At 35.4% G+C, this 15203-nt stretch overlaps 1 protein-coding gene across 1 annotated transcript in view; it reads left to right on the top strand.

The window, feature by feature from the left end:
• Nucleotides 1-14622, top strand: part of SBF2 (SET binding factor 2) — a 188810-nt gene extending 174188 nt beyond the window's left edge. The window contains exons 36-43 of the mRNA XM_017727347.1: nt 2244-2370; nt 3219-3346; nt 3869-4102; nt 8304-8408; nt 9464-9657; nt 10086-10173; nt 11626-11757; nt 12041-14622. Of these exons, the coding sequence (XP_017582836.1) occupies nt 2244-2370; nt 3219-3346; nt 3869-4102; nt 8304-8408; nt 9464-9657; nt 10086-10173; nt 11626-11757; nt 12041-12139 (1107 nt within the window). The 3' untranslated portion in view covers nt 12140-14622. The remainder of the gene's footprint in view (nt 1-2243; nt 2371-3218; nt 3347-3868; nt 4103-8303; nt 8409-9463; nt 9658-10085; nt 10174-11625; nt 11758-12040) is intronic.
• The last annotated feature ends 581 nt before the right edge of the window (nt 14623-15203 follow it).

The raw sequence follows: 15203 nt of genomic DNA, 5'->3' as shown, positions 1-15203 counted from the left end.
GCATTGGGAGTACTGTATTGCTCATTCATGCTAAGTAAAAATTGATATTTAATGCAACTAAAATACCAAAATGTATTGGAAAACTAAGGGAGGCTGATAGATCGATAAGATTATTAAATACATTCAGGAGATACTTCAGTGGGAACATGGTAATTTTAAAAAGGACTCTAAAATGCTGAGTTTCTCTAATCATAATATTAGAAACACATATAGGTTTAATCAGGTTTTGAATGTTCATATATTATGGAGATTAAGACAACAGCAATTACTGCATTGTTTACCTCTATCAAAGAAATGTTTTATAGTTGTTTTCTCTTTAAAAGTAAATTATATTGTAATAACTTCTAGTTATTACGATATTTGTGCATCCAGAAATCTCAAAAATGGAATCACCCACAACTTTAAGATCCATGATAAGATTTTATCAGCAGCTTGTTCTTGTAACTCTTAAATGTATTAAAATAATTATTGGACCGTAAGCAGAAGTTAAGACCCTGTATATAATTCATGTCAAATAGCAGAATGTTGCCTTTCCTTCTTACAGTATATTAAAGAAAACCTTCTCCTTGAAAAAAAATCTTTTTTATTAAGAGGGCTAAATATTTAATTCATCTATGAAATTGAAGTCCTGAATTTATCATAGAAAAAAAATGCTTAGCTTTATTTTACAAATCAGTGCAGGAATGTAGTATTTGTATCAGGGGGAAAATGGGGATTAAATAGGAGCAGATATATTGAACTAACATATCTTAAAGTATTTTAGCATTTTAAATACCCAGCCCCAAGATAATGAGATATGATAACAACAAATTCTCTGTCTGAAATGCTGTGTGGGTGTTTATAGGTCCTTTCAAGGGATTTTCCTGTCATTGTTGTATATTCAGTAGAAAACACTTGCTGAACACTTTTTTCCCCCCTTTATTTAGCTGCTCTGTATGGAAATCTAAATATAAGGAGCTTCAAGTAGTCTTAATAGCAGTTCCCATCAGTACTGAAAAAAACCCCACTGAGTAACTGATAAGTTAAGAGAGAAACTGATAAGAGATTAGAGAGAAAATATGGAACAGGAAAATGAGTGGTGGGAATGCTAAATACAAGGCATGGGAAGATTGCAGAACTAAAGGTATATTACAGGTTTGATGTGAAGCTAGGCAAAGCACAGTGGGACATACTTCAAATGTGAAATTCAGTCAGCAATTTCTTTTTCGATTGCAAGCTGTACTTTTTTCCACTGCAGTTAGGAATTTTCAGTTAATTGCCATGTTTTTGCTGAAAATAAAGATCATGAGTCAAACTTATTTGAAGAGTAAATTTTAAATTAACGCATGAAATTTCTCCAGGCACTCTCTCATCAAGATTTTTAGAATGTTTCATTTTATATGGATATCAAGTATGAATATCAGTAACTAATGCTGAATTCTTTTTGCCATGAGTATTAAACTTCATGCTTAAAATCTTACACCAGCTGTGAAGAACCAGCCATTTCACAGTGCTGTATTCTGATAATCTTGTATAGTTTTCTTAAATAAATATCAGCTCCTGAGTCATATTGGAGACATTTCACTGAGTTAGAGCTATAGCCTAATGAGGGTAACAATTCAAGGAATTACATAGTTTTTAACTGTTTTAGAAGAATAATGGCAAGACATTTCCTCAGTGTGGTTTTTTTTTCATACTGCAGTATTTTGCGTCGTGTTTTGAAAAGGAAGAAATATCTGTGGACTAGCAAGTACTTGAGAAATTGGCTGTTTCAGGAGTGGTAGATGGAATGTCATTTGCAGCACTGTCTCTCTACGTGTCTGCCCCGTGGAGTTCTGAGCAATAGCAAGGAATCCACTGTGAAACCTTCCAGTTAAGGTTTGAATTCCAGCCACATCCAGGAGTAGCATCTTTACCTGTGAAGTTACATGGTGACTCAAGAGTTATCAAGGAAGATTTATATCCAGTTGGATTTCCTGAAAGAATCATGGGCTTTGTGCAGAGTATAATACTGCTTACTATACAGTTCACTCTATCTGCTCTGAAATGTTTCTGCAGCATAGACACTACATTAATTTATTTAGCCAAAAAATATTCTAGGACAAAATGTTAGAAGGATTTGTGTGACACTTGCCATTTGTTTTCAGCATTCATGGGGGAATTGTTTTGCTGTCATTTCACTTTATTATTTCTTACATATCTATTTGTATTATACCTCAATATCCACTTTTTTCCTTCTTTTTTTTTTAAATTTTATTTTTTAGATTCATAACCAATACCCGACAGAGTTTGAGTTCAATCAATATTATCTGAAGTTTCTGGCTTTTCATCACATATCAAATCGATTTAAAACATTTCTTCTGGATTCAGATTATGAAAGACTAGAACATGGTATGTGTGATCTTTGTGTATTGCATATTGCTTTTATAGTTGTTGATATTTTTCTCCTCAATATTTGATCTACAAAAGGTTTGCCAGGGTTACAATGGTCCAATAACTGCGTGGTGACCATGTAATGAATTACATTTCAGGTCTAAAAAGCAAAAAGGAGGTCAAGAGCATGTAGTATTTTCCACATCAGTGATTCCTGAGCCATGCCCCTGATGGCATTAAGAGAAAGTGGAAGAAATTAGTGTCATGCCTCAGGGGTTTTTAGCCATTCATCCACATAGTTCCATTTTCCCTAATAAATACCTTCTTTTAACAGAAACAGTCTCTGGGAATCCATCAGCGAGTGCATAAAGTTTCAAGAAAGAAAAACCTTTCCATCTATTACTTCCCACTTCTTTCTCTTGCATTATCTTCAGTGTTTCTCTTTTTATATTTTCTTTTTTACTCCATCTGTCATGTGCAACCTTACTGGTTCCAAGGCCTTACCTGCCCTCAGAGCCCTCTTACTGAGGCTACATTACCACAGCTGAGGCTGTTCTTGGGACTTGTCCACTAAAACCTGCTCTAAAATTCTCTGCTTTGTGGGTCGGTTCTCATGGCATACGGTCAATTCTAATGCTTTTCTTAAAAGCTGGTGTAGCTGTGGGGCAGATTAGACTTGAGCAACCATTTTATTTCCAAAAAAAGTTAATTTCTGTTCTATATCTTCTTTATTTATTTCCTGTTGCAGTGGCATTTGATAGTAGACTTTGCTATACCTTCAATCTGTGAAGTTCCTTTAGGCTGTGCTTTAGCATTTGTTATGCATTGATATAAAGCTATCTTTTTGCTGCTCTTCTTTTCCCCAGGGACATTGTTTGAAGATAAAGGAGATAAACATGCCAAGAAAGGAATTTGTATTTGGGATTGTATTGAAAAGATGCACAAAAGGAGCCCTATTTTCTTCAATTACCTCTATGCCCCTACTGAAATAGAGGTATGATTTTTTTTTTTTAAATACAGGTGTTTGGTTATTCTGAGTGATTCCTTGAGTACATTTTGATATCTTAATTGCTCTTAACTGATTTAAGTATTTGGTGGACAAGACTGACCCTACCTGATTGATTGAAGCAGTATCTCAAAGTCATGGAAATGTAATTTAAAGGGCCAAATTCTGGAATGTGTATTCTTGCATCCTGGTGAAGTAAATGAGGTTCCTTGTTTGATTTCATGAAATTATATGAATTGTTATTAAAATTTTCTTTAAAGGGGAACTGAGTTTAGAGTCATAGTGGGATACATTTCATAACAATCTGATTGAATCACATTATATATATCTCTGTCTTGTATGATAATGTATGTCCCCTAGGTCGGGCTGTGTCTTGAATAATTTTAGAAAATTCACGGTACACTCCCCATTGTAGAATTCAATTTAGAATAATCTGGAAAATACAGGTATTGTGTTGTAAGTCTGAAATTCAAAGGCTTCCTTCATGTTACAACACTTTGTTTCAAACAGGCACTGAAGCCAAATGTAAATATGTCCAGCCTCAAAAAGTGGGATTATTATGTAGAAGAGATTTTGGCTACAGGTCCTTCCTATGATTGGACCATGGTACCTGCAAAATGCAGTGTTTCAGAAGAAAACGACCAAACAGATGGTTCAGTCTCTCAGACTAAGAGGAAAATAGTGTGGCCATGTTATGATGATGTAAAAAAAATACAGCCTGATGCCATCACCAGCCTTTTAAATGTAAGTACTTGTGTTGCACGGAACAGTAAGTTCTCTAGTGCTCATGAAATTCATATTTCCTTTTTATTGAAGTTATTGCCTTACAGATATGCTGTTACTAAAAGGATCGTGACAGATGTCAAAGCAGGTCTTTAGCAAGACTGACTGGTTGATCTGGAGATACGGTGGTGGTTCTGGGAGTCAATCAGACTTCCTGCAAAGCTGATGTTGTCCTGAATGAGCACTTCCCTGGGAGTACGCTGTAACTGTAGTTAATAACTACTCATGGATTTTTTTTTTCACTGTCTGTTTTAAAAAATAAATAAAATTTTAGTTTGCCTTCTCTAGGAAATGCAGGAAGGGCTATTTTCATTTGGGCAAATGGTGAATCTTGCTTTATTGACCTCCTTCTACTCATTTTAAAGTAGGTGTGTGGTAAAATAACAACCCAGATTTTTGTACAGATCCGAAGATAGAATCTGACACTTGTTGATTTTAACAATTGGGACACAGATACACAAACATAAACACAACATCTTGGCCCAAATTGCTCCAAAAAGCTTTCTATGATGATTGCTCTTAGTTTATTCATGTTTACTAGAACCAAACTGATAAATTTAGATTCTTCAAAATATTTTGGTGCCTGAAATAGATGCTTGATTTTGGCTTTTTCTTGTTTGGGCTCACTTAGGCTGCTTAGGTTTTGTCCTTTCTTCATTAAAGGATGAAAAATGATCCCATTATCATATTTGTTGTAGTTATTTAGAGTGATTTAACATTTGTCTTGTCTTAAAAATGAAGATGTTTGTTGATTATAATTAATTAACAGCCTAACATTTGATTATCGTCATAACTGATAGCACAGGAAAACGACAAGGGCATTCTTCACTTCCATTGTTTCAAGCCACAGGTATGTCCAAAACCACATCACTATGTGCAGTGTTTTATTTTGGAAACACTTTGCAGACTTTACCTTACATTAAAGCTGGGGTTATGGAGCCCAATATTGCAATGCTTGGAAAATTGGGATATGCTGTGGGCCCCCAATTCCCCTGAATCAAAGATGATTTTAGCAAGTCTTAATGTAGGAAGCTTCTGAAAGGATGTGAGTCCTTGAAGATTTTGATAGAGAGTTAGCTTTATTCTGGCACATTCCTCAAATTCCTTTTGGTCTGCTCCTTCCAATCATAATTGATCGAACACAGGAACAATGCCCAATATAAAAAAAAATTTAAAGAATCTCCTGTAAGACCCCCCTTGACTCAAAACAAGACAGTCAGGACTTCTCAGAGCTTGTAACTTCCCAAAAGAAAAGAAAGAGCAGCCTGTCAGCAGGGGTCATTTCAGGGATTCTTCAACAAAGTACAGAGAGCTTTGGTGTCAGGTACCCAGAGGCCAGAAGCACATCAGGAATACAACGATGTTCCCCTGCATTTCTTCCTGGGGTAGATGCCAGACTATCCATATCCACAACTGTGAGAAACTGCCATATAATAGGGAAATTAGCCATATTATAGGCTAAAGATAAGTGGGTCAGGTTTTATAGAGTTTAAATGTTATTTGTGAATTAGATTATAGTAATGAAAGATAGCAATGGAGAGAACATTTGGAAGACTTTGGAGAGGTTGTATAAAGGTTACAAAAATATTCTTCTAAGTTTAAAAAGCAAAGTGAACGTTCTTTTAAAACAAGTTGTTAATTTAGGGCTATTGCTGATGTAGGAGAAAGACCTCTCTTTAATCATAAATCCACTGAGAATGTGTTGGTATCCAAAAAATGTTTCAGCTGAGACCATATTTAGCATCGGAAATTACTGGGGAAGATAGATTCTTGGTTAGTTTATAATGATAAGCCCAAATTTGTTTGTTCTAAAGATATTTTTCAATTGAAAACTAAATAGTGCACTTCAGGATGTAAAGCTGAAACAGAGAAGTTACTGAGTGCCTTAATTCAGAATTTTCATGGTGGTGCTCTTCTTTTAAGACTGGATCAGATTCTGGTACTTCTAAGAATTGTGAGAGATGAAGCTGTGTGCATTCACAGACACATTGTGGATGCAAAGGAGGTGATCAGTCTCCAGAGTTCTGGAGCTGCTGCAGATTTAACTCCTGTCTCTACCATTCAGATATTCCAAAGCAGGTTATTTAGCAGATCTTCTGATAATGCTAATTGCTTGGAACTGCTAATTGCAGGAAGTGGATATTCTCACACTTGAATTTGTTGTAACCTTTCTTTTTATACATACATATTTCTGTCCCTGTAAGCCTGGACAACAGGAGATGAACCAGAGATATAAATTTAAGGATTTTTTTTCTTTCAAGGAAATGCATTTACTCATAGTCCCTTCCACACATGGAAGGGAAAAAAAAAATCTGCTGCTTTCCATAAAATTTAAAACTGAAGGGGCAAGAGTAAGCCTTGGTGATTTATTGCCATGTATGTTTTTTACATGGGGTCTATTAAAGGAGAATTTAGTCCTAACTTTTCAAGTTATATACAGGAGATTGTTGAAAGTTTTTCATGTAAGTTTTTCATTTTAAGATCTGGAATCACTACTCACTATGGAGCCAAAAAAGAAGGAATGTGACCCAGTTGCTAAGTTACAAGTTTCAGTTACTTCCAGATTCTGCAGGGAAGGATTCATACTCAGAAGTCAAGACTAGGGCAGAAAGAGAATGATCAGATTAAAACCTGACTAACTGACAGCAATAAAGAGCTTATATCCTTCTGCAGCAATTTGGAAAAGATTTTACTTTAAAAAGTGTGTGGTAAATTGATTCAGTTTTATGTCTCCCTTCCAGAAGTGTTTTCCATTCAGCACTTGGAAAGAGAAACAAGTAATCTAGAGAAGCCTTTAGTCTGGCTTGTGTTCATCATTCCTTATTTTTTTATCTACCTGTGACAATACTCCAAACAAAGATATTCTGGTTTTATTTCTTAGCAGAAAGAGAGCATATGTGACTTTCAGCTACCTTCAGTATTTACAACTTCTGGTTTGATTCTTGCTGTTAAGCCACATTTCTTACATTTAGTTTCACTCTGGAGTTTTCTAAGTTAGCTTCAGCAAGGAGAAGTTTGTAGAAATATTTTGTTCCTGTTACATTTTAAAATGCTAGCTTTCTTATTTTCACCTAAGAGTTCAAAATTCAGTTCAGAAGTTAATTTCCTGATCAAAATGTTTTCTTACTTTAAAAGTATAATGATTTTCTGTCTTTCAATTAATAGCAATTTCTTGAAGAATTTTTCAATCAAAATGCCAATAGGAATTGGACAAAATTATGAAATCTACTTTAATTATTAGGTAGAGTAGAAGTAAGTAGAGACTTACTTTGTCTACTTGGAAAATAAATGTCTTGGTGTTTAGTTGGCTTCTATATAGCATGAGGGGCCTATGTCCTGTGGCAATTTTTTATTCTATCATTAATTCTTAATTGAATTTGCAAAATAGAGGTTTTAATTTTATTTCATGAATAATCAGATTTTCATAATGAGTAGTTGCTGAAAGTAAAAATGCAGGAAGGAAGAATGGCAAGTGATATGGACCATACATCAACGTCTTGACAAATATATCAATGAGTGTTCACAAGTAAACATAAACTAATAAAATTGCCTCTTTTTACTTAACTTTTCACTGTCTTATTAACAGGAAATAACCCTAACTGGAGGTTATCAACATAGGTCATATTCCCAAGTTCCACAACAAGAACATGTTGTTACAGTTTGGCATCCAAATTGAATAAATCTTTCTGTTTCATTTCCTTCTTTTATTACAGCTTTGTATCACATTTTATAAACCAGGGTAAATGTTAATATTGGCAATGTACAGTGTTGGTGTCACAGCACAGAATTTGTTCTTTGTAAATATTTTTATAAAATACAGCCTGTCCTTATCAGTGTTGTGTTTCTGTTATGGCAGTTGGTGTTGAATTTTGTGTGTTCAGGAGAACTGGGGGAGAATTGGAAGCCTGATGGCTCCTCCAGCCTGGGACATGCAGGAAGAACAATGTGGCTGATGCAGTCCTTGGGTGCCTTTGACTCCTGATTCTGATGGATCTCAGTTTATAGCTCATATGACAAAGGCTTTTGAGCTTTACTGGGCAACACAGCCTGAAGGTTCACTGTGTGAAAACATTGATGAGAGAATGGTTGTATAAAAATGGTTGCCAGGGATTGATCAGCTAGAAATGTTTATTCTTAAGGAAACCCTTGTTACTTGTTTCAGGAAATCGAAAGGTTGGAAAGTAAATTAAATCAGAGCCCAGAGAGGTGGCAGCTTTTGTGGGAAAGGGTCAAAATGAATCTAAAGGATGACACCAGACAAGACAATGTAAGTAGAAAAGAACTTGTCCAATAGAATAATTCCATTCCTTCTGTATAGGCTACCTGGGGCACTGACAAAATCACTGTATTTCTTGGAGTAAAATATTGCTTTTGAAAAACTGAATATGTTGTTCTGACCCATGATATTGGCTTTTTATTTCTTCATGTTGAAAAATATATTTTTACTTGTACTATTCATATAATTGCTTTTCCAGAGTAGATTAAGACACACAGATAAAATGAGCATTTTACTAATGCACAATTGTATGATTTTAGATATGTAAAAGATTCTTGAAGTACAAAAAAAAGCTCAGTTCCTGAAAGCAGCCAAAAGGATATCACAGGTTTTCAGGGATAAATAAAGGTATTTCCATGGCTAAATGGAGTTATAGTTTCTAAGTAGAGATAGGAAATACTCATGCTTCTGTTTCCAATTCCTGACTGTGGTAACAAGAATAGCTGACAATATAGATACTTTCTAAGTCAGGGTCTGCCTCTCTGCTCTCTGTGTGCACCTCTAATAATGCTAGATACTGCTTTTTGTGAGCTTGGCTTTTGAGCTACTGTATCTGTAGAGTGTTGTCATTTAGATTAGGACCAAATTCAGGATCCTTCTTGTTCCAGGTTATCAAGATTCTACTAAAATGACATGGATCTGTAAAGTAGCTCTTGGAAGCTGTAGTTTTTCCTTTCCCCACCTTCCTTCCCTTTGAAATCAGGAAAATTTATTGTATCCAAATGTCTGTTTAGTTTTAGATGCTTCTGAGAAAGCAAGGCAAACACTGTTCAACAGTATGTCACTGGAATAGATTGAAGCTTTTCTGAAATACTGATTTCTTACACCTTGTGAACCCTTCTGCTTAAGAAATGCAGGGAATTGCCATCCCTCTGGCTTCTTCTCTGAGGCAGCACTGACTTGTATTAGGAAGACTTTTTTTGGCCTCACAGTAGTTCCCAACTTACATGTTGTACCATGTACTTATTATCAGTATGGCACTGAGACAGTCTCACAATGCAAGACACATTGCATTACCTTTTTTCTTCTATTTTCCTCTTTTTCAGCTCCGGAGACATCCTTCTGGCTCCTCAGGGATGATGTCACCTAATCTACATTCCTATCAAAAGAGGTCTTTGTTGGAAATACCTGACAGTGGGCTGGGTGAGGAGCAGAGTTCAAGCATCTCTCCCTCTAATGGAGTAGACAGAAGAACAACGACGCTGTACAATCATTTCACATCAAAGAATGATGAAAATAGGTAAACTGAATAATCAGACAGTATTTATGAATATTTTATTAGATTGATGCAAGTCTGTGCCTTAGGAAGAAATGAAATTTTCCAGTGCACAGGATGTTTTGTGGCTACCTTATTTCTTCTTTTTGAATTTGATTACATTTAGTTGTCTCAGTGGGTGGGCCTCTGTCTCCTACCAGCATCCTTCACCCTTCCCTTTCATTAGATATGCAAGCAAATTGTAGTTGTACATTTAATGCATCCAAAGTACTAAAAGGGTGTTTTATTGGTGTATCACAGTTACCAATAGCTAAACTATTGGTTTAAATCTTACTAGTTTTCCTGCAGGAAAATAAGTGTTTAATATGTGTGTAGTCATTTTGGGGCTTTTAGTTGTCAGCAGTATCCATATTATGGAATCACATGCTATCTGTATTTTCTGTCCCTCTCAGATCTTTTGAAGGTACGCTGTACAAAAGAGGAGCCTTACTAAAAGGTTGGAAGCCTCGCTGGTTTGTGCTGGATGTGACAAAACACCAGGTAAAACCTTTTCAGATAATGGACTTTTTTTCTTATTACATTGCTCCTTTTTTATTTACTAGGTTTGAATAGATTGGTCTTACAAACAATATTAGTAATGATGATTTTCAGGTGTGATGTGTGCTGCATCATGCTAGACCTATCTATGTTTATCTTGGGTATCTATCTTGTAGCTCATACAGAATTCTGAGCAGACACAGGGGGTTTAGTAGTTTCCCTTTTATTTTTTAGAAAAAAAAACATTTAAGAATATTTTATAAAAATATATGAGAGTATTTTAAAATATGTAAGAGTATTTTAGGTTAGTCATAGTCATGTAGTAATTTAGTAGCAAAATTATTCATAAGTGTTCTACCTAATCATTGTACAAAAAGGAGCACCAAAAATAGACATATGCTGATCTAAACTTTTTATCCAATTTACAATGTATGCCAGAATTCTGCAGTAGAAATTTATGGTCTCATGTACTTCAAATAATGTTGGGTCATCAGGCAGTAAAATATTCTGAGCCAAATATTCCACCCAGTGGGGGTTGTAACTTCTCAGACTCATGTATGCTTTTGTTTAAAAAATACTAATTTATTATAGTCAATACACTTAACAATATGTAATACAGATAAAGACTGGCATCTCTTGAAATGCTAATTGAGTACTTCGAGATCACTATGGTAAATACCAATAAATGTGCTGTTTGTAATTATTTTTCCTAATATATCCTGTATATCTTATATATAGGAGAAGATATTCATTTTGCAGGAGAAAAAAATACTTTAAATTTTTTGTATAACCAAATATCCTTCTGAGTATGATAGATGCACAAGTAATACAGATCAATCCTAGCTGGAATTCTGTTCTTTGACCTTTGCTGTAAAGTTTTGTTTTACTGCTTTGCATTGGTTTGTGGGAAGTTGTTGGGGTTTTGTTGCGGGGGCTTTTTTTTGGAACTTGTTTGCATGTTGAAACCCAGTTTGAAGAGTGATTAATATTCATACCAGAGTATCTTTGCAAGGAGGAAAAAAAAAGCACAGACTTCATTCAACCACTATATGCAGTATAGGAAAATGTGAGCTTTCTATGTGGTATATAATTACCTAAAATTACACTTAAATTTTTGCTGATCACTTTAAATTCTTGAAATACAGAGAATAAATGTTCTGTCAACACCTTGGTGAAGTAAAGCTTTTGTGTTAGTTTTATGTAGTGCCCAGTGAAGAAATGCTTCTTCTTTCCTGCCTCACATGTCCTCTGCCCAGAGCAGTCCATGACTATTTGCTTCTCTGCTCTGGAGCTCTGGTGACAAAATATTCTTCCCCCACCTCCTCAGCTCCTAGTAATATTTGTGCCTCCCGATCTTACCACTCCATGCCCCCAGGCTGTATCCAGGAAAAGGGAATTAAACTGAAAGGTCCATCTAAAAGCATGTCTGGATGTTTTTGTTCTCTTGTGGTCCAGCTGCGATACTATGACTCTGGTGAGGATACGAGCTGTAAGGGACACATAGACCTTGCAGAAGTGGAAACTGTGATTCCTGCTTCTCCAACAATTGGAGCCCCAAAACATGCCAGTGAAAAGGCATTTTTTGATGTAAGTATATCTGGTCTTTACTTGATCTTTATGTGAAACTTTTTTCCCTTGATATGTTTAAGCTACTGTTTCCAGTCCTGCTGGAAGGTGTGAGCTAGGAAGGAGCTGTTGTGCCATCCCAAGACAAAAAAATTTTATGTAGCTGGCATCACTCTCAACAGCAGTAGTTCAAAAATTGTTCATTCAGACCCAATTAGCACATTAAGTATTACAGTTTAAAGTTTGCAGGTTTTCTTTTCCATGTGCTGACATCTGTCTATGTATCCTTGTTTTTCCTTTGCAGCTAAAGACAAATAAACGTGTATATAATTTTTGTGCCCAAGATGCACAGAGTGCTCAGCAATGGATGGACAGAATCCAGAGTTGCATTTCAGATGCCTAGAAAGGAGAAAAATGTTCCATGATAAAGTCCTGTTAAAGCACCTCTTCCTGGAAGAAACTGAGTTCTGGAATGTTACTGACACACAACCCACCTTCCTTACATTTCAGCCATAAAAGTTCATAATAAGTTCTTTTCTGTTTAATAATTATAACCACTGTAACTGCTATTTTTTTCTCTCCAGGGAGGACTTGGAAAAATAATAATCTATTTATCCTGAATTTCCTCTTTCTTCAGTACAATTCCTAGCTATAAAAGTGGGCTGTATTTGCACTATCATTTAATCCTGGTTTTCTCATTTCAGAGCTATTCTGTTAGGAAACCTGTCCAAAGGAAAGTGTAGAAATTTTCCCTTCAGCAAGAAGTGTATTTCCACTTTATTTAGATTTTTAAGCAGAATGTTCTTATTTCCAAGCTAGTCATGAATAAGAGGGAACATGTCTACAATTCCTAAAAACAAATAAATAAATGAAGCTTGTGAGTCCAGTGACATACACACCAGGTTGCCAATGTTTATAGACAGTTGATATTTTTAAAGACCAAAAAAGTGAAATTGGCTGATGCCAGACTTTCAAGTGTCTTCTCAGTGTGCAGGTCATTCTCTAATCTTGTGCTCTGCTGAGTGCTTCTGCAATGTTGTTAATGGAATTTCAAATTCTAGGGATTACCTGAAGACTTTTATTTTAGATTCTGTTTGCAATTCCAATGGGATAAATGAAAGAAAACTGGCTGGAAAAAGAAAACTATCCTGGAGAAATGGAAAACAACAAACTAGGAATTCAGTAGAAGAAGGATCTCTTGTGTGTGAGTTGTATGTGTTAATTTATATGCTGTTCTGCTCACTGTAAAATAAAGAATAACGAACATGATAATGCACTAAACAATGAAGCAAGCACTTGCACTGAAATCTTTACAATGCAGACATTTTGCAGGACAGAGGTAAGTTATTTATAGCAGAACAAAACAAAACTAGCTAGTTAACAGCATTTACAGGTATTAAATATGTACATAATCAAGTTTGAGGTGTCGTGATTTGATACTTTTTAAACATTTTTTTGCACATTAATTGGAAGACTGTTTATAGATTTTTACTTTTGATGAACTTGTGTTTGTTCTGCTTAAAATCCTGGCAAAACATTTTTAATAGCCCCAAATTAGTAGAAATTTTACAGTCTAGGAATAGTGAGGACTTTGAGTAGAATATATAGGTAATTAAGCCATTGTTTTTACTTTGAAATGTTAATATGTTAAATAGCACACTAATATTACAAAGGGTCTGTATATATGATTCACTATTTTCTCATTTTTCCAGATGTTCTGCTTGTAATTTAATGTCAGCCTAACCAAACTGACTATACTTACAAGATTTTTCAGTTATTAAACTTTGTGGGTTTTTTTATAACTAATGTATTTTGTCAGAAAGGAACACAGATTTCTCACCACACACAATAGGAAATGCAGCTGTTTTTAATGCATTTGCAATTTCAAAACAAAAATATGAAGGATTTTTCTAGCATTTTTCAATTGACAAATTTCCACCTGTGACAATGGTGTTTGCACATTTGTATTTTTCTTTGTATATGAAGTACTTTTATATGTACTTTGTAAAATACTGATCCTGTTCTTAGGTTATATGAAGATATACATACCACTGCTTATTTTGTAACTAGTTAATTTTAACTCTTGTATGTTATGTGATATATGTATGCTAACCATCTTGGAATAAATACACTCCTTAAGGAAAAGTAAAACCTTTCCTTTTACTGTAAAAGAGAAAAAAGCAAGACCCACCTGTTGAAATATTCCACGGGCACAAGAAAAATCCTTATTTACTCTGTATTAAGAATAGTGGGTGTATTAAAAACTATGTGGTCTTTTGTATACTTGTAAATATTCATACCTACAAGTTGCACTTGGGCATCCCTAACGCAAACCCTTGTCAACAGTAACACTAAAGAAATCAGAATTTAAAGCAAAATTATCATTCTAACAAGTCTCAGTGTATAGCCTTTACCCAAAGGCTAAATATGTGTAATGTTCATACTAAAGTCTTTGAATAATGATGTTAAATATATTTTTTAAAAAAAAATTCTATATGGTATTGCAACGTAAGTCAACTGCATACTTTCACCCTGAGACGTGTCTCACTCATATCACCTTATGCAAAAATGATCTAGTTCCTTAAAAAGAAACTATCAAAAAATGGCAAGGTCTTACTTGAGACTGTGCATCGAAATGGAATTCCTGGGTGTTGTGTGGGATAGCAGAGTCCAAACGGAAAGGGAACGTGTGACGGAGGTAGGGGACCTGTGGCAGTTCTGGGATGCTGTGGTGCTTACATGACGTGGTTTGCATATTGAGCTTGGCATGGATGCTAATGTTGCCTTAAATGTTGATGTCAGTTTTTAGTGTCTGTATTGATGGAAAATGGACTTGAGCAACTTAACTTAAAAATACCCAAATAAAAGCTGAAATGAGAGATGTGATATTTGTGGTGTCTGTGTAAGGAATATCCAAGGGAATGGTAGGAAACAGGCTCTTGGTGTGAAGATACAACGTTTGCAGTGTCCCTGAGGGGCTCTTCTCTGCAAAATAAAGATTCCAACAGAGACTTGGAGAAAATGTGGAGAAGTCAGCATAGCTTAAGCTACAGGGTTTGCCAGTATGTTTGAGTTGTGCCAGCAGCAGCAGAAAATTAGGAGCCAAGAATTTGTTTGGGAGAAGTTCTGTGTACAAAAGGATTCAACTTCATATTCCATGAAGATTTTCCAGAAGAAGGAACGCATGCAGGAGTTGGGGATGAGGCAGACGTGCTCCCTCTGCTGTGTCCCATCGCTATTCCCATACTGTGTATCACAACATTCCCACTGTAGAAAAGAGAATTGCAACAGGTCTTACATAAGGGGAGAGGATTGTTTGCCCTTCTCTGCCTTCAGTAACAAAACATCCACAGCGTAGGTGGAGGAATGAAGCGAGCTGAAGCTTTGAAGAGTTGATACTGGGGTATTATATCAGTGATTTCTCTTTCTTATCTAACAAGTGTTTTCTATAAAAACCCTTACTTTTG

This window comes from Corvus brachyrhynchos, unplaced genomic scaffold (genome assembly GCF_000691975.1).
Source record: "Corvus brachyrhynchos isolate BGI_N302 unplaced genomic scaffold, ASM69197v1 scaffold542, whole genome shotgun sequence".
NCBI lineage: Eukaryota > Metazoa > Chordata > Aves > Passeriformes > Corvidae > Corvus > Corvus brachyrhynchos.
Note: the sequence above shows the minus strand (reverse complement) of the source record. Positions and strands in the feature narration are given on the sequence as shown.